At 45.2% G+C, this 26,573-nt stretch overlaps 1 protein-coding gene across 5 annotated transcripts in view; it reads right to left on the reverse strand.

Annotated features, from left to right (window-relative positions):
- The window catches only part of LOC149278997 (mitogen-activated protein kinase 8), a 67,361-nt gene that overhangs the window by 15,218 nt on the left and 25,570 nt on the right, over positions 1 to 26,573 (reverse strand). For 2 of the 5 annotated variants that reach the window (XM_089501531.1, XM_089501530.1), the window contains exons 4-6: positions 15,407 to 15,545; positions 7,159 to 7,324; positions 4,450 to 4,521 (exon numbers count right to left, since the gene is read on the reverse strand). In XM_089501531.1, coding sequence (XP_089357657.1) covers positions 4,450 to 4,521; positions 7,159 to 7,324; positions 15,407 to 15,545 — 377 coding nt within the window. Of the gene's footprint in view, positions 1 to 4,449; positions 4,522 to 6,368; positions 6,441 to 7,158; positions 7,325 to 15,406; positions 15,546 to 26,573 lie in introns of all 5 variants that reach the window. The other 3 variants (XM_089501532.1, XM_089501529.1, XM_089501533.1) reach the window with 2 other exon arrangements.

The following is a 26,573-nucleotide window of genomic DNA, read 5'->3' on the forward strand; positions in this document are numbered from 1 at the left end:
CCCACTGGCGGGTAGGAAAAATACAGGGTCAGGTACAGGTCCAGAGCAAAGCGGTCTAGGGCTGCAACAACTAATCGATAAAATCGATAATAATCGATAATGAAATTCGTTGCCAACGAATTTCATTATCGATTAGTTGAATCGATTATTATCGATTATAAAATGAGGGTTTTTTCAGAGCAAACGCTCTGAAAAATACCCCTCATTATACAATCCGTTTAGTCTGACTCACAGCAGCAGCTCCTACTTACCAGTCCCTCCCTGTAATCACTGTGACAACTGGCCCCGCCCCCTTCCTTCTCCCAGAAGGCCAGAACCACATGGCTGTGACACTCATCTAACTGTAAGTATAAAATTAATATTTGGGCTGCTGAAAGTTAGGGGAGGTGGGAGTTAATTTAGGGGCAGTTATGGTTACTGGGGTGTTTAGGGTTAATTTAGGAGCAGCTGTGGTTAATGGGGTGTTTGGGGTTAATTTGAGGCAGTTGTGGTTAATGGTATGTTTAGGGTTAATTTAGGGGCTGTTGTGGTTGACAGGGTCTTTAGGGTTAATTTAGGGGATGCTGTGGTTAATGGGGTGTTTAGGGTTAATTTAGGGGCAGTTATGGTTAATGGGGTGTTTAGGGTTAATTTAGGGGCAGTTATGGTTAATGGGGTGTTTAGGGTTAATTTAGGGTAGTTGTTTTGATGGGGTATTTAGAGTTAATTTAGGGGTAGTTATGGTTAATGGGGTGTTTAGGGTTAATTTAATGATGAGGACTGAGGGTTAATTTGATTAATTTAATAAAGTTAACTTAAGGTGCAGTTAGAGATAAAGGGGGGCCAAACTAAGGGGAATCTAAATCCTGGGGGCAGTGAAGATTAACCCAGTACTTATTTAAAAAAGTATGATGTCAGTGTGATGTGAACGGGTCTGTGACTCTATGAGGGCACCATGAGATATCTGGGGGGTATAAGGCATATCAGGGGAGGACGGAGAGACATATCCGGGGGTGTAAGGCATATACGGTATATAAGGCATATGTGGGGAGGACAGTGTGGCATGTCTGGGGAGGACGGAGTGGTGTATCAGGGTGTATAAGGCAGATCTGGGGCCACAGTGGCATATCTGGGGGTAGACTGGAGTGGCATATGTGGGGAGGGCAGCGTGGCATGTCTGGGAGGTAGTGTGGCATGTCTGGGGAGGATGGAGTGGTGTATCAGGGGGTATAAGGCGTATCAGGCACAGTGGCATATGTGGGGGTGGAGTGGCATATGTGGGAGGCAGCGTGGAGTGGCATATGTGGGAGGCAGCGTGGAATGGCATATGTGGGAGGCAGCGTGGAGTGGCATATGTGGGAGGCAGCGTGGAGTGGCATATGTGGGAGGCAGCGTGGAGTGGCATATGTGGGAGGCAGCGTGGAATGGCATATGTGGGAGGCAGCGTAGAATGGTATATGTGGGAGGCAGCGTGGAGTGGTATATGTGGGAGGCAGCGTGGAGTGGCACATGTGGGAGGCAGCGTGGCATATGTGGGAGGCAGCGTGGAGTGGCATATGTGGGAGGCAGCGTGGAGTGGCATATGTGGGAGGCAGCGTGGAGTGGCATATGTGGGAGGCAGCGTGGCGTGGCATATGTGGGAGGCAGCGTGGCGTGGCATATGTGGGAGGCAGCGTGGAGTGGTATATGTGGGAGGCAGCGTGGAGTGGTATATGTGGGGGGCAGCGTGGAGTGGAATATGTGGGAGGCAGCGTGGAGTGGCATATGTGGGAGGCAGCGTGGAGTGGCATATGTGGGAGGCAGCGTGGCGTGGCATATGTGGGAGGCAGCGTGGCAAGCCTGGGCTCAAACGTGCATAAATTGGGGGGGGCTGGTTGGGAAATAAAGACAAGAAATGTATTTTATCAAAGTTTTTTTTTATTCTGATGTTTGTATTTAACAATTTGTTTATTAAATTATTTTAAATAAATGAAAAATTTACATTCATTTTTTTTATCCGATTAATCGAAAAAATAATCGGCCAGCTAATCGATTATGAAAATAATCGTTAGTTGCAGCCCTAAAGCGGTCTTCCAATGTTAATGCCAAGGCCCTGACTGAAGGGCAGGTCTTTAAAGGCAGGGCTCAACTCAGGAAATAAGGTTCAGTTGTACCTGGTTATTGGGTTCTGAGTAGAGCCCTGCGCGGGACTACTTTTTTAATCCCGCTCCCGCGGTTTTTAATCCCGCTCCCGCCCGCTCCCGCAATGTGGGTGTGCCACACCCGCCCGCTCCCGCCACATTTGTGGCCAATCATGCCCGCCTCCTTACCTGATTTCCCGCGCAGTCCCGCGCGGCTGCCCTCGAGTTGTTCCCTCACAGCGTCTCTTCTCTTGCTCCGCCCAGGAACAAGGCGGAGTCACAGGAAGTGACGTCACATCACGTGACTCCGTTTTGTTCCTGGGCGGAGCAAGCTAGGAGACACTGTAAGGGCGCAGCAAGAAGGCAGCCTTGCGGGACTGCGCGGGATTACCGGGACCCGCAGGTACAGTGCCTGACCGCCCGCTCCCGCCCGCAGCCCCAGCAAGACCGCCCGCGCCCGCAAGTTTTTTGGCGGGTCCCGCGGGACCCGCGGGACCCGCCTCCCAGTGCAGTCCTCTAGTTCTGAGCACTCCAGAGGGAGAAGGGACGCTACTAGTGGTAGCAGATGGATATACCACATGAATGACAAAGCCATGGTTCAGGCAGCGAAAAGTGGACCCTGACAGTACCCCCCCTCAAGGAGCGGCCTTGGGGCGCTCCTAGGACAGTAGTGTGACAGTAGCCGATGGTGCTGAAAGCTCTCCTAGCACATAGAGTATTTTCAAACACGTGCATGTCAACCCGACGTACAACAGTCCCATCTGACGCCACCACACAATCTGATGAAATGGCCTCCGTAGCACTGGCCTGAGTATTCCCATAACCAGAGGTTGCAAAGGTGCCGAGTACACAGGGCTCCAAAGAGTGGGATTGGGCTTTACTGGAACTGGACTGGTTCGGGATAGAGTGGCAGGCTTAACATGCAGCTGTTGCTCGTAATGGTTAAGTTCTTTCCTATGCACAATTGTCCCGTCAGATGCTAGGATGTAACCAGGAGCCCCTAGGGAATGTTTTTGCAGTATCAGACCAGTCAGGGTCATCAGACATGGTCTGGAGTTCAATCTGACATGACTACAGACGGTGTAGGATCTCCAGGTGCTGGGAATTGGTTAACCCCTGGATCACCAGTCCGAGGAAGTGACAGGGTGTGCTGCAGCTTTGATATGTTGCTGTTGTTACATGCAGGTTCCTGGGCATGGGGTTTGTCAGAGTGGGTTGCAGACGGTTTGGCTGGCTTCAACAGACAAAATGTAATCCTATGGCCAGTCTCTCCACAATAACAACACAGGTTATCCTCTCACCTTTTCTGTCTCTCTTCTTTGGTGAGTGGCTCACACTTGAAGCTCTTCTTTGGACTTTTCTTACCTTTGGTCTCAGTCTGTCTTTTTATTACTGTCAGATTTCAAAACAGTCCGTACAGATTTACATATCTGAAGAAGACTTCCAGAACTGCAGTTATCCTTGCGGACTCCATGGAATGGCCTTGGCATTCTGTCAGGACCCGGGCGAGCAGGTCGGGTAGGAGCCCATGTGCAGGGGATACTGGGGATTCTGTCTGCACCCCTTTATGCATACTGATGGGAAGGGAGCTGAGGCAGAGACGCGGGAGCTGAGGCAGAGACGGTGTGTGTGAATCAGCCTTAAACAACATAGTACACCATGGGGTGGGAGGGCGTCTGATATTCAAGTAAAACAATGGCGGTCATTCCCTGGTTGCAGATCATGGCTGTCTGCCAGAGATAATCCCCTCAGCAAGTGATGAAATGATATCCTACTGGGGGTAGCCACAGAAGTCTTTACAAAGTCAGGGCCCATAGTCAATAGAGAGGAGGCTGGCTGTCAGTGATGGAGGGTTCCGTGTGTGTGTGTGTGTATATATATATATATATATATATACACACACACACACACACACACTCATGCGCTTATACATATATATACATATACATATATATATGTATAAGCGCATGAGTGTGTGTGTGTGTAAATATATATATATATATATATATATATATATATATATATATATATATATATATATGAACAACCAGTTACTTTGGTTAATTAGACTTAAGTCCAAACATACGAGGATTATTTAACAGATATAAAACTGTAGTGTGCAAGAAAAAAAAAAAAACGTGTGTAAACCTACAAAGAGTAAAATTATGAACTGAATAATGTAGCAATAAATGTACCAATGTCTAGACTAAACCAATTTGTCAGTCCTTAAAAAGGAATATTAAATTGTACCACAACCAATAACAAATTATATAAAAAACCTAGCAGTGGGAAATACTAACTCTGAGCAGGAAGATGGGTGCAGGATGAGCAGAGCAAATGGGAAGGATACGGTCTGTGCCAGGGAATAACACACCACCTTTGATCATTTCTCCCAAGATGCAACCTACTGACCAAATGTCAACTGAAAACAGAATGCAAAGGCATTAATAGAAAAACAGTCTGTAGTCCAGCAAGAAAGGAGATGGAGTGATGAAGTTTCCCAACTCAATTATACACCGTTTGAAATGTTACCTTTCTGAACAAGTGCTTCATTTAATTCTACACAAGATGTGTAGAACAACATGTACGATTTTCATATATCCAAATTTTTAAAAAGCAAACTTAACATTGATTTTTAAAAGTTTTTTTTTTTTGTAATAGTACATTATATAACATATAATATTGATTCTGATATGCAGTTTGCTACAAGGCTTACTGTTACTTTTTTTGGCTACAGCCTGAAATTACTATGTTGCCCTTCTAAATGTATAATATCTGGCAAAAATAAAGCATAGAAAAGCACAAAATCACTAAATATTTCAGATGGGAAAATAATTTTCAATGATTAATAAATCTGTAAAACCATTTGTCGTAAGTGACACCTCTACTGCTATTAGGGCAATATGCATCCCAAGGCAGATTTAAATTCTAGTCAGGCTAGGGCACCCTTGTCAACTGCAAATACTGGATGGAAATAGTAATTAACTGCAGCCCTATAATATTTGTTGTGGGTTCATTAAGGACCCTGCTTTTGTCATGCAGCCTTCCTCTTCAAATCTTATGGAATATTTAACTTTGCTAGCTAATTGCCATTATCATTTTCAGTATTTTCATTATTGCACAGAAGCAACTAAGCTTACATTTACAGCAATTATGGACAAGCACATATTCAGCTGACTGGTATAAAATAGAGTTTTTTTCTGAGGGAGCAAACAGATCACCAAGTTCTGCATTTAAACACACTTAAAAGTCAAGGGGGTTGACAGGGATTGCTCAACAATCACGAAATTCTGCACTGAAACCCTGTAAATTGATCAATATCTTGACAGCAATTGCTGAACGATAGGCTTTAATTCATCTCTTCCAGTTAAGTAAAAATGATAAAATACATACATACACACTATATGGAATTATTGGAACATCTGACATTATACCAACAGGGACTTTTTATGATATTGCAATCTAAATACATAGACATTAATATGTAGTTGGTCCCTCCTTTGCAGCTATAATAGCTTCCATTCCCCTGAGAAGACTTTCCCAAAGATTTTGGAGTGTTTGTGCTGGAATTTTTGCTCATTCATCCAGTAGTGCATTTGTGAGCTCAGACACTAGAGTTGGACGACATGGCCTGGCTTGCAATCTCCGTTCCAGTTCATCCCACAGATGGTCCCTTCAGCATACTGATATATTTTGGACAATGCTATGCTTCCAACTTTGTGGGAACACTTTGGGGTAGGCCATGTTCTATTCCAGCATGTCTGTGGCCCAGTGCACAAAGCAAGTTCTATAAAGACATGGTTGGATAAGTTTGGTGTAGAAGAACTTGACTGGCCCGTACACAGCCCTGACTTCAACCCCATCAAACACCTTTGGGATGAAATGGAACTGCGATTATGAGCCAGGCCTTCTTATCCAACATCAGTGCCTGACCTTACAAAGGCTCTAATGAATGAATGGGCAAAAATTCCTGCAGAAACATTCCAAAACCTTGTGGAAAGCCTTCCCAGAAGAGCGGAAGCTGTTATAGCTGCAAAGGGGGACCAACTGCATATTAATGTCTATGCATTTAGAATGTAATGTCATAAAAGTCAATGTTGGTGTAATGGTCAGGTGTCCCAACACTTTTGTCCATATAGTGTACATATATATTCCTCTAGGACAGCAAACTTAAAGTACCCATTAATAAACTTTGGACCAAATGGAAAATGTAAGGAAACCAATATCCTGCTGACCCAAAGCCACCCACTTTGATGTGTGCAAGGATACAGTCCCTTCCAGGGAAGATAATTTTGTGACATATAATTTCTCCCATAATGCACCCCACTGACCACAAATCCACTATGAGTGTGACATCACAAGGCAAGAGGGTGTAGTGGAAGCAAAAGCATGACAGAGAAAGAGATGTCAGTGAAAACAGCCAAGGCAGATCCTGAAAAGGGTGAGAAGTTTGCATGGAAAAGACAGAGGAGCTCAGGGCATTGCTAAGACGTCAGCAAATGATTTAACACCACAACTACCAGGAATACCTGGTCTACCTCATAACACCAAGGAGTTAATAGACAGATCAATATTGTGCTTCAAGTGTGGCATCCCTCAGAAAAATTCATGTATCATGTGGAACCTTTAACTTGCCTGAGACAATATGTATGTTGGCACGATCTATAATATTCAAAATGGTTAACGCAAGCAAAAAATAAATTTGTTTTATTGGATATTTTATGTTTAGTTTGGCAACTAATTTGGCACTTATATATGTTCTCTGAACAAATGGTTTATGCAGTTCAAAGCCAAATTAACAAAGTAATCCCCTCACATGAGTTCCACTGCAGCTCATTCTATCAATGACAACAGAGCTCCTGGCATTGATATTGGATTGTAAGCAACAGTGATTACACTTAATTTAAAAACACAAAAAAACAGGTGGGACTGAGATTAATGATCTGAACTGGGACTGAAGATCAAAAATAAAAATCTATTGGCCAGTTTACTTATGTCAGCTCCGTGGTGGAAAACAAGTTACAGAGATGCAGAAAACAATGTAGGGGGGTTCACTGACCATTCTCTTTGTAGCCCATGCCCAAGATGACCTCAGGGGCTCTGTAGTAACGAGTCACAACATAAGGGGTCATCATGAAGCTTGTTCCAGCTGTCCGAGCAAGCCCAAAGTCCAGAATCTTCAGGGTACAGTCTGACTTAACAACAATGTTACTAGGCTTTAAATCCTGTGACAAAAATACAAGGTGCCAGAGGAAACAAGATGATATATTTGGAAAAAAACAGAGTTACATGGAAGAGACAATATGACTTGTTAATAGAATTGCTTTATATTCTATAGCTGTGGCCTTCAAATCCAAAAGTTTTTGAACACTTGACAATCATATATAGGTGTGATGGTCAGGTGTCCACAAACAAGCTCATATGAGTTTGTTGGATGTCCCATTGTAAAACTATGGCCATTAATATGGAGCTGCCCCCCTCCTTTGTTGCTAACACCACAACATTTTGGATTGTCCCTTTGGTAATTTGTGCCCATTCAGCCAAAAGAACATTTGTGAGGTCAGTTGCTGATGGTGCACGAGTAGGCCTAGTTCGCAATCAGCATTTTAATTTACCCCAAAGGTGTTCAATTGAGTTAAAGTTAAAACATCTCAAACTATGTCTTTATGGACCTTTCTTTGTGCACAGAGGCACAGTCACTTTAGAACAGGAAAGCCCAAACAATAGAAAACCCCAGCCCATTATCTCATTTTTTCCTAAAATTCACATTAGCTAGACACATTTTAAGTTCTCAAGCTCTTCAATACGACGTATTCTACTACCAAAGTTTGTCTATGGAGATGGCATGCCTATGTACTGGATATTTTACAACTGATAGCAATGGCTGAAAAACCTAAACTTTTTGTTTTAACCAATGAACTCAATGTTTTTAACCAATGTTTTAACAGGGTTTTTACACATCCCACAGCAGGGACTGGGACTCCTAGGTAGTTCCTGCAGATGATACAAGTCGCAGTGCTTTCTCCCTTTGACTGCCAGGTTTAGCCAAAGTTTTCCTCTTGGGAGGCCAGGAAATTTTCTATACCTCACTTTGAGTAGGATTCCTTCAGCTTTGGGATTATGTATAGAACACCATTTTTTCTAGGAGAAGTTCAGCTTTTGATTTATAGATAATTTTAGATGCGTTTTGCATCATGTGACAGAATATGATATAACCAGAATTATTTTTTTCCATTTCTTCTTAGTATTTGGCCATGTGTAAAAAAAAAAAAAAAAAAAAAAAAAAAATCATATTGGTGAATAGAATCAGGTTTTCAATATTTGCAGTGTTGACCCCTCCTTTTCAAGACCTCTGCAATCCACCCTGGCATGCCGTCACTTAACTTCTGAGCCACATCCTGACTGATGGCAGCCCATTCTTGCATAATCAATGCCTGGAGATTGTCAGAATTTGTGGGCGTTTGTTTGTCCACCCAAGTTCTCAATGAGAGGCGTAGGGAGTTTCCTTGCCATGGACCCCAAATTTCTATGTTTTGTTCCCAAAGCCACTTAGTTATCACTTTTGCCTTATGGCATGGTTCTCCATCATGCGAGAAAAGGCATTGTTTGTCTTCAAACTGTTCTTGGATGGTTGGGAGAAGTTGCTCTTAAAGAATGTGTCGGTACCAGTCTTTATTCATGGCTGTGTTCTTAGGCATAATTGTGAGTTAGCCCATTCCCTTGGCTGAGAAGAAACCCCACACATGAATGGTCTCAAGATGCTTTACTGTTGGCATGACACAGGACTGATGGTAGCGCTCACCTTGTCTTCTCAAGATAAGCTTTTTTACCGGATGTCGCAAACAACCGGATAGGGGATTCATCAGAGAAAATGACTTTACCCCAGTCCTCAGCAGTCCAATCCCTGTACCTTTTGCAGAATATCAGTCTTTCTCTGATGCTTTTCCTGGAGAGAAGCTGCCCTTCCAGGCCATCCTCACCGTGCATGCAGATGCACTCACACCCGCCTGCTGCCATTACTGAGCAAGCTCTGCACTGGTGACGCCTTGATCCCGCAGCTGAATTAACTTTAGGAGACAGTCCTGGCGCTTGCTGGACTTTCTTGGGTGCCCTGACGCATCCTTCTCAACAATTGAACCTCTCTCCTTGAAGTTCTTGATGATCCAATAAATGGTTGATTTAGGTGCAATCTTACTAGCAGCAATATGCTTGCCTGTGAAGCCCTTTTTGTGCAAAGCAATGATGACAGCACGTGTTTCCTTGCAGGTAACCATGGTTAACAGAGGAAAAACTATGTCAAGCACCACCCTCCTTATAAAGCTTCCAGTCTGTTATTCTAACTCAATCAGCATAACAGAGTGATCTCCAGCCTTGTCCACCTCAACACTCTCACCTGTGTTAACAAGAGAATCACTGACATGATGTCAGCTGCTCCTTTTGGGGCAGGGCTGAAATGTAGTGGAAATGTTTTTGTGGGATTAAGTTAATTTTCATGGCAAAGAGGGACTTTGCAATTGATTGCAATTCACCTGATCACTCTTCATAACATTCTGGAGTATATACAAATTGCCATCATCTAAACTGAGGTAGCAGACTTTGTAAAAATGTATATCTCTGTCATTCTCAAAACTTTTGAGCACCACTGTACAGGGCACACTACATGACATGCACATTTCACTGCGCAACAGCACACAGAATAGGGCAAGGTGGTCACTCAAAGGTTAAATGATATTACGCTATTAAAAAAACAGTTTAGATAGCTAAAGATATTGTCACTGATATAGGGCTGCAAAGCTTGACCGGGTCTCAGCCATGATTTCCTTGAGCTGATTGGCAGCTTGGCCCCATGGGAATGCCCAATGAACTCTGGACATGATCGCCTTATCTGAGCGGGAATAAGTTAGACTCACAATGGGGCACGAGCTAAGGTGGTTCCAAGGGGAAGTCCACTTGGGAACCCTGGTTTTCTTCATGTCATCTGGAGATCAGCTGGCAACCTATTGGCACACATTTTTTTTAAAACTTATTTATTAAACTTTGAGTCAGAGACCGATCAGGAGCACTCGTTTTACATGAGTTTTACTCGCCTTCAGTGAGAATGTGACACATTCTTTCATAAAGAAAATCACACAAGACTTTTCAGCACAAGGAGGGGTAATGGTGGTTCCAGATTAGTACCTTAGGTGCCCCCCACACACACTTTACTTAGGTTGCTGATTGGTCTTACTACTTTATTTATTACATTCCATGTGGTCATGACAGGTTTTTGGGCCACTTTTCTCATAGAATGTAGTGAAACTATTTTTTTTTTCTGTTTTTAGGTTTAGGTTACTGTGTGACCAGATGCACCCAATTCAGTAGCGTACCTAGCGGGGTGCCACGGGCTAAGGTGACCACATGTCCCGGATCCCCGGCAGACTCGTCACTTATTTTTTTTTTACACGGAGGAGAGAGAGGGGCGCCGAGCGGTTGGTCACCCATATTTCGGCGCTCAGCAGTGAAGCAGCGCAGCGGCAGAGCAGGAAGCAGTGGCAGAGCAGGAAGACGGAGGCGTCATGCTCCCACCGCAAGACTTCTGAATGGTAAGTCCAAAACCTTTAACTACAAAGTGGGAGAGGGGGAGATAGTGGAGAGGGGGGGAGATAGTGGAGTAGATAGTGGGGGGTATATAGTGAGTGGGGAGGGAGGGGGGTAGATAGTGAGGAAGGAGGGAGGGGGTAGATAGTGAGAATGTGTGAGAGAATGAATGAATGTGTGGATGAATTGTCTGAATGAGGGAGATAATTCATGAGTTTGTGAGAATGCATTAATGAATGTGTAAATTTGTGTGAATAAATGATTGTGTGAATTAATTATGTGAATGAAAGTGTGAATTAGTGAGTTACTGTTAGAGTGTGTGTATGATAGATGTATAATTGATGTAGAAGTTTGAGCCTTGGGGACCAAGATGACACAGGCAGGGTGTTTATGGGACAAAGATGGCACAGGCTGGGCTGTTTGGGGACAAAGTTGACACAGGCTGGGCTGTTTGGGGACAAAGTTGACACAGGCTGGGCTGTTTGGGGACAAAGATGGAAAATACTATGTGTGTAATCTGGGTGCTGGTCAGGTTCTTTGTGGGCAGTGTGGACACCAGAGCTGGCTTTGGGTTGTGCAACCTATCATCTATGCCTGTAATTTTATCTCTTGCTATGTTTCCATACATTATTATTGTATACTTGCAATTATGGGATTTGTATGTCTGATTCTATGCCTCCAGTGCTGAGTTCCCATGTGAACAATAATAATAACATATATATATATATATATATATATATACACACACACACACACACATATATATATATATACACATACACACACATATATACATATATATATACACACATACATATATACATATATACACACACACACACACACCGTATTGGCTCGAATATAGGCTGCACTTCCCCCCCCACTTTAAGTCTTTAAAGTGGGGGTGTGGCCTATATTTGGGGTCTAGTGCCCGACGCCCGGGACATGCAGTCCCGGGCGCCGGGCAGGCAGCGGGGTTAGGATACAGATCCCCCGCAGCAGTGCAGGGGATCTGCATCGTACTCTCCGATACGCCGAGACAGCCTTCCCTGCCAGCACTTTCAATGGGGGGAGTGCCGGCACGGGAGGTTGTCTAAGCGCATCGCGCAGACGTTCACTGGCAGCGGCGATGAGCGTTAACAGCCCCCGCTGCCGGCACATCTGCACGATGTGCTTTAACAATCTCCCTTGCCGGGAATTCCCGGCAAGGGAGATTGTTAAAGCACATCTTGCAGACGTGCCGGCAGCGAGAGGTTGTTAACGCTTGCATCGCCGCAGCCGGTGAACGTCTGAGCGATGTACGCTAACAATCTTCCTTGCCGGCACTTCCCACGGCGGAAGTGCCAGCACCGGAAGTTTAATACGCATACTGCGTAGTTGTCCCCCGCCGGCCCTGTAAGACCCCGGGGAGTCTGCATCGGTAAGTCTAGGGGGGGGGGGACCTCTTGGGGGCAGAGTGGCAGCATATCTCAGGGGGGGGGCACATCTCGGGGGCAGAGTGCATATCTCAGGGGGGGGGGATAGAGTGGCAGCATATGTCGCGGGGGCAGAGTGGCAGCATATCTGTTCCACTAAGTGTTTTTTTTTTTCCTAAGAAATTTTTTTCTTTCAAAAAAAATCACCTAACTTTTAGGGTGCAGCCTATATTCGGGTGCAGCCTATATTCGGGTGCGGCCTATATCCGAGCCAATACGGTATATATAATTGCTAACAGCAATCACACTCCTATCATGCCAAGTCAGCTAGTACATGCTGGAATCTGGGTATGCCTGGGCATGATAGGAGTGTGATTGCTGTTAACAATCATATATATGATATATATGAAGTGGTAGGCCTACACCACATCAATGTTTAGGTTAGTATATAATGATAGTAGTTATGCTGCACTATTATCAGTGTCTGGCTCAATGTATAGTGATAGGGATTACGCTGTACCACCGTCAATGTCTGCCTCAGTATATAGTGTTAGGTGTTATGCTGTACCCCCGTCAATGTCGGCCTCAGTATATAGCGATAGGTGTTATGCTGTACCCCCATCAATGTCTGCCTCGGTATATAGTGATGGGTGTAATGCTGTACCACCGTCAATGTCTGCCTCAGTATAGAATGATAACAGTAATGCTGTACCACCTTCAATCATGGGCGTAGGAACCGGGGGACAGATCCCCCCCCGTAACTCATGCGGGGGGGGGACCGATAATGAAGAAATCCCCCCCAAGGGCCGTAGGAACCCCCCCAATAGAAACGCCGCAAATGCGGCCCGCGAGACCTCGAGGTGCGGCCCGCGTAAGATCGGCAGCCAGGGCAACCGATCTTACGCGGTCCGCACCTCGAGCCCTGCTACTTACCTGTGGGAGGGTCTTCTGTATTTCACAGAGGAAGCAGAACCCAGCAGAGTTCACGTGACATCACATCACATCCTGCTTCCTCTGTGCAGTACCAGAGAATGCAGGGCTCTGTGAGCGGCATCGAGGAGCTGCAGTGCAGGTAAGGCGGTGGGGAGGGTGTTTGAATCAGTATGCGTGATTGAGGGAATGAATCTGTGAATGAATGAGTATATGAATGAATGAGTGTGTGTGTGATAGCATGGATGTGTAAGTGCTGGAACCTAGGCATGATGGGACTGTGATTGCTGTTAGCAATCACACTCCTATCATGCCAAGTCAGCCAGTACATGCTGAAACCTAGCTAGCTGCCCCCCTTGTGTATTGATGCTGCCAGCAGTATGGGGTCTGCACATCACTTACAGCCACCCTGTACCAGCATGTACTGGCTGACTTGGCATGATAGGAGTGTGATTGCTAACAGCAATCACAGTCCCATCATGCCCAGGTTCCAGCATTTACTGGTAGGATGTGTAAGTGCTGTAACCTAGGCATGATGGGACTGTGATTGCTGTTGGCATGATAGGAGTGTGATTGCCAAGTCAGCCAGTACATGCTGAAACCTAGCTAGCTGCCCCCCTTGTGTATTGATGGTGCCAGCAATATGGGGTCTGCACATCACTTACAGCCACCCTGTACCAGCATGTACTGGCTGCCTGGGTATGATAGGAGTGGTAGGAGTCATATTGCTCATTTTTTTGTCCAATTGTGCTGTGTTACCTACTTTTATTAAAAACGTAAGTTTTTATTATTATTTTTAACGTTTTTGGTTTTGGCTTAGTGAACCGTGAATGTTTTGGTCCAGAATTTTCATTTTGGTGCATCCCTAGAATAAATAGAACTATTTCATTTTTAATTATCCTGAGTCCTGAATTTGTAGTCACAAAACTTTCTAGGCCCAGAAATCAGTGAGAGGAAAAGTAAAGGTTTTGTGTAATTTACTTTATTTTAATCTGCATATTTTATTGAAGGCCATATTTTCTCACAGTGAAAAATGAGTGTGGCCCGCGCACGTATGCAATTCTGATGAAGTGGCCCACTGCAGAAAAAACTTGGACACCCCTGGGGAAGACAGCGAGAAGGGGGGGGGGGGATTAGGCAGAGGGTAGCTGGTGAGAAGGGGGGGTAGGGAGAGGGTAGCTGGTGAGGAGGGGGCAGTAGGGAGAGGGTAGCTAGTGAGAAGGGGGGCGATAGGGAGAGGGTAGCTAGTGAGAAGGGGGCGATAGGGAGAGGGTAGCTAGTGAGAAGGGAGGGTAGGGTAGCTAGTGAGAAGGGAGGGTAGGGAGAGGTTAGCTAGTGAGAAGGGAGGGTAGGGAGAGGGTAGATAGTGTGAGTAGGGAGGGGGTAGATAGTAAGAAAGTGTGAGAGGGGGGTAGATAGTGTGAGAAGGGGGAGAGGGGGTAGATAGTGTGAGAGATGGGGAGAAAGTGGGGATCTGATGGGGGAAAATGCTGTCCCCCCCCAGACTTTTAGGGGTTCCTACGCCCATGCCTTCAATGTCTGCGCCAGTATATAACGATAGAAGCTATGCAGTTTTAAAGTGTTTGTGTGTGTGGGGGGGTGCCACATACAGGATCCGCCCCAGGTGCCAAATACTCTAGGTACGCCCCAGACCCAATTGCATGTGTATAAAAGGGACCAGATGATGGTCATGTCACTAGGGTGCATGTACACGGCAGCACTGGCAGAACGCTCTAAAAGACTCTCTCTCTACACACACCAGCAACATCTGACAATCTGCTACTGTGTGAGAGTCTATTATCTGAGTTAGTCTAAAGATCCCACAGGTTTATGCTCTTTGAGGTAACGTCTTATGGTGCATGTCCAAACCTGGAAATTTGTGCATTCTGGAGTAGAATGCTTTGCTAAAAGCTGAAATAGGGAAAGTTGTAGAGAAAAATGTAAGCCTGATGCAGGCAATCTATTATGGGCTAAAAGATTGACCATGGCTGTTTGGACATTCCTGCGACATTTGTGTTTAGTTGTAATTTTCTCTTCTCGTTTAATGTACCCACTCAAATCGGACATGAGAGGCTCTCTTTAGATGCCATTTTTAATGCGTATTCTGGCTTCTGCACCTCCGTCCCAAGCTTTGTTTAAAGGCTGACTAGTACAGCGTACATTTGCCTCAAGAGGTACATTCATAAAGTTAATAAAGGAGGCAAAAAGTTGATCAGTGGAGCAGGTGGTCCTCTGCATCTTGATAGTTATGACAGATGGAGAACTGCCCTGGGTCAGACCTATTGCGACAACCCCCAGAAATACACCATTAAATCAAATTTGCTTACTACAACAGCCATTAAAATCATTTGGTATTCCTTGAAGAAAAGAAAAGATCAGACTCACTCTGTGTATGATCCCTGCAGAGTGTAGGTGCTTGATCCCACACAACATCTGATACAGAAGGTATGACATGCGTTCATGGTCTAGCTCCATCTGTATCACTTGGCACAAATTGGCATCCATGAGCTCCATCACTATGTACCTGGTTCAAAAGAAAAACTTTTTTTGAATACTGGAATGACACAGTTTACAATAATAATACCTAGTTTATCACCAATTACATGAGAGCACTGTAGTCTGTAAATTATTAACAAGAGAGTGTGATAATTTGTAACAGTTTGTATCATCGCGAAAAAAGAGAACTATGTTATGCTTAGTTTACCTTATGTTTTCTGGAATACAAAACCATTGTTTCTTCAATATACAAATGTTGAAACCCATTAATCTAAGGATTAAGAACAAGCTACCACAGTTACAGAGAAATCAAAAAATTATCCATATCAGTTCCATCAAGGAGATAACAAAACACTAATCGCTGAAGAAAAACCTGAACATTTAATTGATCATACACCAGGCCCTATTTGCATGTTACAGGCATATTGGATTATAGTTTGCATGTACTTATGACAGACTGCGGGAAGTGTCTCATACGTGCACTACGTGGGGGGTAAAAGGGTTGAAAAATCACCACCTGTCTCCACTAGAAAATAATGATTAAAAGTCACACTTATACACTTCTCACACTATTTCACTCTAAACCAGCCCTGGTTAAAATACTCACAACTCACAGTTTAATCTACTGTTCCTAAGTACCTTAACTAGGGTACCTGTCATGGAAACCTCCGTGCCCTGGACTCCTTGGGCTCGGGCCCTGCTGGGTCTAGCCTTGCCCAGCGCCGGATACATTATTTCCTACAAAGACTTATCCTTGTGTGGATCGCTAACATCATTTCCCCTTGGTGGATTTATGTTTAGGTCACTCTGTACCCATCAGGACTACAGGGTGGCAACAGAGAGACCAAGTGGAACCCTATTTAAGCCAGATAGACTTCCAGAAGCTGACCAGTTATTGGTCCTCAAGGAAGGTGAAAATGCTCCGTGCATCTGACCGGGAGACACACAGAAATGGTGTGGAACTAAATCCTGGATTGGAACTTTTACACAACCCACTAACAACCCAGGTGTCACCCAGATCACAAGCAATGGATCATGTCCCTTTCTATACAATGGACAGAGGGGGCCCTGAGCTACCCGAGACCCTGGTTGACACCAGGAAATCATCTTTTCAAATCTAGGGGAAAACATCCAAATAGCTGGAAGTCAGCCATCGGGTCGGAAGTCAGTGAAGGATAAACTGACTGTTTTTCGGGGGGCCCAATCAAGGCACTATTTGATTGGGACCTCTGAAAAACAGTCAGTTTGTCCTTCACAGGGACACCAATTGTTTGTGGATAAGCTTGTGACCTGTAGTCAGACTGAGTAACTCTGCCATAGAAATCCTCCTTGCAGTGAATGCTCAATAGCTCAAGGGATTAACCCTTCATATTCTCCCAAACACTAGCCAATACTTGAAGACAGCACAAATATTTATACACAACATGATAGGATTAAAGGTATAATCTCATGAACCACCAGACAGACAGCCCAGTGCCGCCATACAGCTCTATGGCCCCGGTCCTAAAGATTGGTAATAAAACCAGGGTTCACAAACAAGCTCTGTCACGGTAACCCCCTGAGTCTGAGGATACGTGGGGTAGATTTGAGTTTGGGAGGGGAATACTTATGGATTTCTGGGGAGACTCCTTGCCTGCAGGCCCAGCCCCCTCTTTGGTCCAAGACAGCCTGTGCTCGTTGGGGTGCACAGAGTGAACAGGAAAGCCCATCTGGTTGGGGCGGAGCCTGTATGTGGCACCCCCCCACACACACTTTAAAACTGCATAGCATCTATTGTTATATACTGGCGCAGACGGTGGTACAGGATAACTGCTATCATTATATACTGAGGCAGACATTGACGGTGGTACAGCATAATTTATTATAAACTGAGGCAGACATTGACGGAGGTACAGCATAACACCTATCACTATATACCGAGGGAAACATTGATGGTGGTACAGCAAAACACCTATCGCTATATACTGAGGCAAACATTCATGGGGGTACAGCATAACATCTATCACTAAATACTGAAGCAAACATTGGCGGTGGTACAGCGTAATCCCTCTCACCATACATTAAGACAGACATTGACAATAATGCAGCATAACCCCTATCACTATATACTAATACATATACATGCATATACACATACATAGTTATACATAGTTATATAGGCTGAAAAAAAGTATAAGTTCAGCCTTTCCTTTATCTGTAAATGTTTTGCTGTTGATCGAAAAGAATATATACACACACAGTATCTCACAAAAGTACACCCCTCACATTTTTGTAAGTATTTTATTATATCTTTTCATGAGACAACCCTGAAGAAATGACACCCTGCTACAATGTAAAGTAGTGAGTGTACAGCCTGTATAACAGTGTAAATTTGGTTTTCCCATGAAAATAACTCCACACACAGCCATTAATGTCTAAACCTTGGCAACAAAAGTGAATACACCCCTAAGTGGAAATGTCTAAACTGGGCCCAATTAGCCATTTGCCCTACCCGGTGTCATGTGACTTGTTAGTGTTACAAGTAGGGCTGCAACAACTACCGTATTTGCCTGATTATAAGACGACCCCCCAAAATCTGAATATTAACTTAGGAAAAAAAGAAAAAGCCTGAATATAAGACGACCCTAAAGGAAAAAAGTTTTACCAGTAAATGTTAATTCATGTAAATAAAAGCTATGATTGAGAAAAAAAATTTTTGTTTTTATTTCATGTATTTTCCAACCTGTCCCCCAGTTATGCACATCTTCCCCCAGGCTTGCCACATCAATATGGCACTGTGCCCCATGGTATGCCTTTTGACCCCCTATGTGCCACTCTGCCTCCAGAAATGCCTTATACCCTTATATCCCATTCTGGCATTTAGGGGGTTAAAATGCATATTATGGGGCAGAGTGGCATATAGGGAGGTATAAGGCATTCCAGGAGGCAGAGTGGCATTAAGGGAGTTAAAAGGCATTGTATAGAGCACTCTGCCTCCAGAAATGCCTTATACCCCTATATGCCACTCTGGCATTTAGGGGGTTAAAAGGCATATTATGGGGCAGAGTGGCATATAGGGAGGTATAAGACATTTCAGGAGGCAGAGTGCTCTATTAAATGCCCCCTTAACGCCACTCTGCCTCCTGAAATGCCTTATACCTCCCTATATGCCATATAGGGGTATAAGGCATTCCAGAAATGCCCTATGCCCCCATTTAACACACACACACACACTTACCGGTGCTTCCAATTTCCTGCTATGTTGCCGGGGCAGCGGGTTGACGTCTCCTTCCGCTGCAGCCGGAAGGAGGTGGAGTTGACAGCGGGGGTTTGTCTGCGTCCGTCGCGCATACCTTCCCCGGCTGTCAGAGATCAGAGTTCCCCGCACCGGTGCTGATCTCTGACAGTCGGGGAAGGTATGCGCGACGGACGCAGACAACCACCGCTGCTAGCCACACCTCCTTCCGGCTGCAGAGGACGTTGTCTACGCGGATCGCGTAGATGTCAACCCGCTGCCCCGGCAATACAGCAGGAAGCACCGGTAAGTGTGTGTGGGGGGGTGTTAAATGGGGGGGGGGAAACTGGAGGATCCAGGTCCCCTGCACCGGTGCGGGGGATCTGGATCTTAGTCTCATAATCAGACCTCTATTTGAGGTCTGATTAGAAGACGACGGGTATTTTTCAGAGCATTTGCTCTGAAAAAAAAAACTCGTCTTATAATCGAGCAAATACGGTAATCGATAAAATCGATAATGAAAATCGTTGCCAACGAATTTCATTATCGATTAGTTGAATCGATTTTTATCGATTATAAAATGAGGGTTTTTTCAGAGCAAACGCTCTGAAAAATACCCCTCATTATATAATCCGTTTCAGCGACTCACAGCAGCAGTTCCTACTTACCAATCCCTCCATGTAATCACTGTGACAACTGGCCCCGCCCCTTCCTTCTCCCAGAACCACATGGCTTTGACACTCATCTAACTGTAAGTATAAAATTAATTTGGCCTGCTGAAAGTTAGGGGAGGTGGGGGTTCATTTAGGGGCAGTTATGGTTAATGGGGTGTTTAGGGTTAATTTAGGGGCAGCTGTGGTTAATGGGGTGTTTAGGGTTAATTTAGGGGCAGCTGTGGTTAATGGGGTGTTTAGGGTTAATTTAGAGTCGTGTGGTTGATGGGGTATTTAGGTTTAATTTAGGGATAGTTATGGTTAATGGGGTGTTTAGGGTTAATTTAATGATGGGGACTGAGGGTTAATTTAATTAATTTAATAAAGTTAACTTAAGGTGCAGTTAGCGGTAAAGGGGGGGGCAAACTAAAGGGAATGTAAATCCTGGGGGCAGTGAAGAATAACCCAGTTCTTATTTATAAAAGTATGGTGTCAGTGTGATGCGGGTCTGTGACTCTATGAGGGGACTATGAGATATCTGGGGGATATAAGGCATAAGGGGAACGTCACAGTGAGAGCCTCAAAAGTAAAATAATCAGTGGGAACGTCACGGTGAGAGCCACAAAAGTAAAAATAATCCGTGGGAATTTCTTGATGTTATGGTCCCTTGTCAAAATATAAAGAAATTCTAAGTTTTTAATTCCAGGTTCCTATTCTTCTAGAACCCTTGTTACTTTTTCCTCTGTAAATCCGCCCATTTGGTGTCACGTGGGGAGGGGAATGGGTAGCCCAGGCACTTTAAGACATGGGTCATAAAACCTGGATATTTTAACATCACGTACTTTGCTGTTGGGGCACCATGTACATTAATAACTTTTTGGGTAGTCGTGCCCACTGTGTTATTAGAAGCGTACAGGTACCAAAAATCCCCTACCTACCTGATAGCTAGGTTCTCATTTCCCAGGCCCTGCTTAATTCCCTCCTGCCATGTTTGATGTTTGTTTAGATCTGAAGAGCAAACGGCTCACATAGAGAACATCTTCATGCCATTTCTCAAATCATAACTCTGAAGACGCTCGAAGAAACACAACACGAAGAATCTAATCTCCCTGGTCCCTTCCCCATCTAGCATACCTTATCTAGGCAGCATTGCAGGGGTTGATGGAAGCGGAAATCCATAGATCAATAGAATAAGACACCCAAACCCTATATTTGCAGGAATACAATAATAATGTATGGAAACATAGCATTGCAGGTATAGATTAACACATTAACACACAAACCCAGCATTGCAGGTATAGATCAATTGGAATTCAAATAAAAACTTAGCACAGAAGGTATAGTTAAAATAAACAACACATGAAAACAGCATTGCAGGTATTGATCAACTGAATAAGACATACAAACCGTGTATTTGCAGGTATACACCAGCCCTGGTGTCCACACTGCCCACATAGAACCAGACCAGCACCCAGATAACACACACAGGACATGCCATCTGTCACGGAGCTGGCTTGTGCTCCCTTAGCCTGGGACAATACACTCTTTCCCGTTTCCCAGTCACTAGCCGAGACTCGGTGTAGGGTATTAACAAATGAATTTATTTTTGACACACATGGCTGGATATGGCCAGCAAAGCACACATTAACATAAATCAATGGGTACACAATCGTCCCCTTAATCTGCCTCCCAGACAACAGGGTCAGTAAAGGGATTAACAATACAATGTGGTCCAACCCTCCATTATCTATTGCTGGCCGAAATCAGTTCCAGGAAAACGGATGGTTTGACCGGGGTAAATGTCTGTAGTGGCGCAACTGGGGGGGGCACAGGGAAAAGTAATTGCAAAATATAATCTGTGTTAGCGAAGCACAGGACCAATCCAAAATCAATATCAGCTCCACAGTCCTCAGAGCCTCTAATATTTAGGAAATATAGTAAAACCTGTACAAGGGGGAAAATCAGTAGAAACTGACCCCCTGTACCTACACACACAAGTCTTTACAAAGCCAGGGCCCATAGTCGGTAGGGAGGAGGCCTCTGTCTCGCTGCTTCACACCGGAATATGAAGTCATATTCCGATGCTCAGCATGAAATGCCAGCACCACGAAGGAGCTAGAGGCCTCGCGGAGAAGAGTGAGGGGCAACGACCGGTTGCAGAAAACGTATTCATGTGGGACTGCTTGGCGCCCCTCTCTCTCCTCCGCATCCAAAAAAAAAAGACAATCTGGGACATGTGGTCACCCTAAAGTACACAAAGCCACTGGGGACCAACATCTACCTTTAGCGGGACGTTGCTAGATGGATTAGCTATATGGTCGTGGTGAACATAAGTGGAATCTCCAAATAAAGATCAGAACTTTACATGTTATATATATATATATATATATATATATATATATATATATATATATATATTACTTACCTTCCAGTTTTTTTGTTTTCTACATAAAACCTGCCTTAAAACCCGCAAAAATTGTCCATATCTAAGAAGAATACAAACAAAGGGGCTGTCTTTTCGTGTATATATAGCCTCCATATTAATTTACTTACACTATACAGTGTTTATGTTTTGTTTTTTATATACCGTATTGGCTCGAATATAGGCCGCACTTTCCCCCCCCACTTTAAGTCTTTAAAGTGGGGGTGCGGCCTATATTCGGGGTCTAGCGCCCGACGCCCGGGACATGCAGTTCCGGGCGCCGGGCAGGGTTAGGATACAGATCCCCCGCAGCGGTGCAGGGGACCCGTATCCTACTCTCTGATACGCTCAGACAGACTCCCCTGCCAGCACTTCCCACGAGGGGAGTGCTGGCACGGGAGATTGTCTAAGCGCATCGTGCAGACGTTCACCGGCAGCGGTGAACGTCCGCACGTTGCGTTTTACCTCTGCCCCCATAGACTTACCAGAGCAGACTCCCGGGTGTCTTGCGGGGCCGGCGGGGGACACCTACGCAATACGCGTATACAACTTCCGGTGCCGGCACTCAGCGGATGTGCCGGCACCGGAAGTTGTATACGCGTATTGCGTAGGTGTCCCCCGCCGGCCCCGCAAGACACCCGGGAGTCTGCTCTGGTAAGTCGGGGGGGGGGGCAGAGTGGCAGCATATCTCGGGGGGAGGAGGAGGAGGATAGTGGCAGCATATCTCGGGGGGGGGGGAGGAGGAGGACAGTGGCATATCTCGGGGGGGAGGACAGTGGCAGCATATCTCGGGGGGACACAGAGTGTCAGCATATCTTGGGGGGGACAGAGTGTCAGCATATCTCGGGTGGGGGAGAGTGGCAGCATATCTCGGGGGGGGGGGGACAGAGTGGTAGCATGTCTATTAAAAACATTTTTTCTTTAACAAAAAGCACCAAACTTTTAGGGTGCGGCAATAATATTACAAGTTATGGATATTAGATTAATAGGGACAGAACGTTGATCCAGGGATTTATTCTGATTGCCATATTTGGAGTCGGGAAGGAATTTTCCCCCTGGTATGGGGCAATTGGCATCTACTTCATAAGGGTTTTTTGCCTTCCTCTGGATCAACACAGTAAGCGCTGCGTAAATTGTTGGCGCTATATAAATAAAAGATAATAATAATAATAATAGGTACACAATATGTATATAGGTTGAACTTGATGGACTTTGGTCTTTTTTCAACCTTATGAACTATGTTACTATGTTACTATATCCGAGCCAATACGGTATTTGGATCCATTTCTTTCATGCACTTCAAAGACTTGTTGTGCATACATTATTTTCTATTTATTCACACGCATGGATTGTTTAAAACATCCATAGAGTCCGCGGTTATTTAGGTTTTTTCGTATTCTACAAACTGCATGCTTTAGGCAGCCTTATGTATTTTCATGTAAAGTCTTCACTAGTGCCCTCGACAGGTCTGATTAAGTGGGCCATAACACCCATGGGGGTGTGGTCTCTGGTGTTTCTATAAATAAAATTAAAAAAAATTTGTCTTGGATAATGACATTAACAAATTCATGGAGAACTGTACCTTCTCAGGGCTAGACTGGCCAACTGGGAAATTCAAAGCGTCCACAAAATTCAAAGCATTACCAAAAAAATAATTAGGGGTTATAGGAAAGCAGACCCATAGTCGGGGGGGGGGGGGGGCAAAAAAGTGCCTTGGGACAAAATTAAATACAAAAGGGGGAGTGGCTGGGTTTTGGCATTACAAAATCAATATAAACAGGGGTGTGTGTGTGGCTTGGGGCATCATTACACAAGGGAGGGGATTGGCTGGGGCATCACATAAATCAACAATCAAGGGTGTGGGGGCATAAATGCACAATACACAAGGTTGTGGGTGGGACACAATCAATACTAAAGGGGGCCTTGCTGGGGCATCAATACACAGGTACCGTCCTTGTCAGAGCGGTAAAGCACTGTATTGCTATGATTCTGTATACTACAGTGCCGCAGAGGTTCCCAAAGAGCTATGTTTCCTGCTGTCTTTGATGCAAGTCCTGTCTGACAGTTGAAGGCTCGGGTTCCTGGTGGCCATGGAGAGAAGGGAGGATCATCTGGCGGGGGTACCCAGTAGGGGTAAAGGTCGTTCCCGTCACAGGGCAGCAAACGATAAAGCCGTAATACGTAGAAAATACCGTATTTACAAGGTTTTTTCCGGAGCAAATGGAGCTCTGAAAAATAATCGTCTTATATTTGAGGTCTTCTTCCAATCAGACCTCAAATAGAGGTCTGACTTCAAGACTAAGAACCGGTGGAGGTCTGTGAGATGCGCGCAGACAACCTCCGGTGCTGCCGGCACTTCTGCGGGGGCATCTATGACGGAGCGCCGGCATCAAGTCTAGGGAAGCACTGGTAAGTAGTGTGTGTGTGTGGGGGGGGGGGGTAAAAAGGAATATCAGGGAGACAGTGGCATATAGGGAATATAAGGCATATCTGGGGGCAGAGTGGCAAATAGGGGGTCAAGAGGCATATCAGGGAGGCAGAGTGGCATATAGGGGGGTATAAGGAATTTCTTGGGGGTAGAGTGGCATGTAAGGGGGTATAAGGCATATCGGGGGGGGGGGGGGGGAGTGGCAAGCCTGCGGGCAGATGTACATAACTGGGGGTAGGTTGGCAAATAAAAGGAAATAAAAACAAAAATGCATTTTTGTCAATCATAGTTTTTATTAAATATGAAAAAATAGCTTGCATGTGAATATTTACTAGTAAAACTTATTTCCTATATGGCAGTCTTATATTCAGGCTTTTTCTTTTTCCTAAATTAATATTAAAATTTTGAGGGGGTCATCTTATAATCAGGGTCATCTTATAAACGAGCAAATACTGTACATTTTGTATGCTTCATTGTGGCAGAGCTTGTTCTGCTATGTGTTTGGGTGTCGGTGTGGCAGAGCTTGTCCTGGTGTGCGTGTGTTTAGGTGTCGGTGTGACAGAGCCTGTCCTGGTGTATGTGTGTGTGTCTGGGTGTCAGAGCCTGTCTTGGTGTGTGTGTGTATGTGTCGGTGTGGCAGAGCCTGTCCTGGTGTGTGTGTGTGTGTGTGTCTGGGTGCCAGTGTGGCAGAGCCAGTCCTGTTGTGTGTGTGTGTATGTGTCGGTGTGGCACAGCCTGTCCTGGTGTGTGTGTCTGGGTGTTGGTGTGGCAGAGCCTGTCCTGGTGTGTGTGTTTGGGAGTCGGCGTGGCAGAGCCTATCCTGGTGTGTGTTTGGGTGTCGGCGTGGCAGAGCCTGTCCTGGTGTGTGTGTTTGGTTGTCGATGTGGCAGAGCCTGTCCTAGAGTGTGTGTGCTTGGGTGTCGGTGTGGCAGAGCTTGTCCTGGTGTGCGTGTGTGGTTGTCAGTGTGGCAGAGCTTGTCCTGGTGTGTGTGTGTGTGTGTGTGTCTGTTTGGGTGTCGGTGTGGCAGAGCCTGTCCAGGTGTATGTGTGTATTGGTGTGTGTGTGTTTGGGCGTAGGTGTTGCAGAGTGTGACGGGACGCCCTGTATCCCGACTGGGTACTCCCGCCAAACATTGCATCCTCCTGCCGGGACACCAACAATTAACCCCTTCGCCAGACAGAACCAGCATTGCAGAGAGAAGGGGGGCCACCACTGCACTCGCACTGTGGCTAGCCGAAGCTTAGCTACACAGTGTGGCTATTGTTCTGAAAAGGACAATAAAGAATCATAGCCCACCCCAAGCATCAGACAGAACTCATCTTGAAGTGAAAACAGGACTCCGTTTAGTTGGTAACACAGGAGTATTTAAACAGTACAAGGGGTAATTTACATACAATAGACAAAACAAGTCACACAAAGGTCTCCTTCAGGTCCTCCTTCGCACATGGCTCAGTATTTGCACTCAGCCCACCTCAGCCCAGTAGGGGGTCGCTATTGTAGTCTGTGGAGAAGATGGTAAACACGGGCACTTCCCTGACTTCTGGCTGAAACCTGCTGGATATCAGCTACAGGTACCCATACCGGCCATAGAGATCTTTGTCCTGTAAGTCCTGACCCGATGGAGAAAACACATAACCCCTCCGAAATGCAGGAACCCCAAATCTGTCCGAGCTTCACAGTTTTTAGAGTCTCTTGTACTTTGGGTAACATGGCACTCTGTACCAGGGCCCATAGTCTGTAGGAAGGAGGCTCTCCAGGAGCCCATAGCACGGATGTTTCCGTGTTTGGGTGTCGGGGTTTGGGTGATGGTGTGACAGAGTCTGTCCTGGTGTGTATTTGGTCATCTGTTTCCTGGCACTTTACTTTCTGTAGGAATAAATTCAACTATGTGATTTTTACTTATCCAGAGATAAAACGCCCTACTGAATTTGTAGTCACTTCAGAGGACAAAACTTTCTACGCCCAGAAATCAGTGAGAAGAAAAGTAAAGGTATTGTTATTTACTCTATTTCAATCTGCATATTTTAATAAAAAGGATTAGTGGTGCTAAATCAACCACACCATAGCGCCCCTTTCATGGAGTTAACCAGGGGTGGTTCGAAAAGGGAGCCTCCTACAGATTTCCGGTTGCTAGGACCGCCAGGAGCGCGGAGATAAGCTGGCGTGCGTACGCGGTCCGTCCTGTGGAAACTGAACTGTTGCCGGTACCCTGTGATCACCCAGAGAATGACAGCTAAAGTTATTCGGACATTGCGGGGCTTGGTGGCCTAATAGTGGTGCCAGACTGTCTGGGCTGGGCGGGAAGATGTGGACATGATTTATTTCTCACCTAACCTAT

This window comes from Sceloporus occidentalis, unplaced genomic scaffold (genome assembly GCF_023333645.1).
Source record: "Sceloporus occidentalis isolate IW3139 unplaced genomic scaffold, rSceOcc1.0.p SCAF_176, whole genome shotgun sequence".
NCBI classification, from domain to species: Eukaryota; Metazoa; Chordata; class Lepidosauria; order Squamata; family Phrynosomatidae; genus Sceloporus; species Sceloporus occidentalis.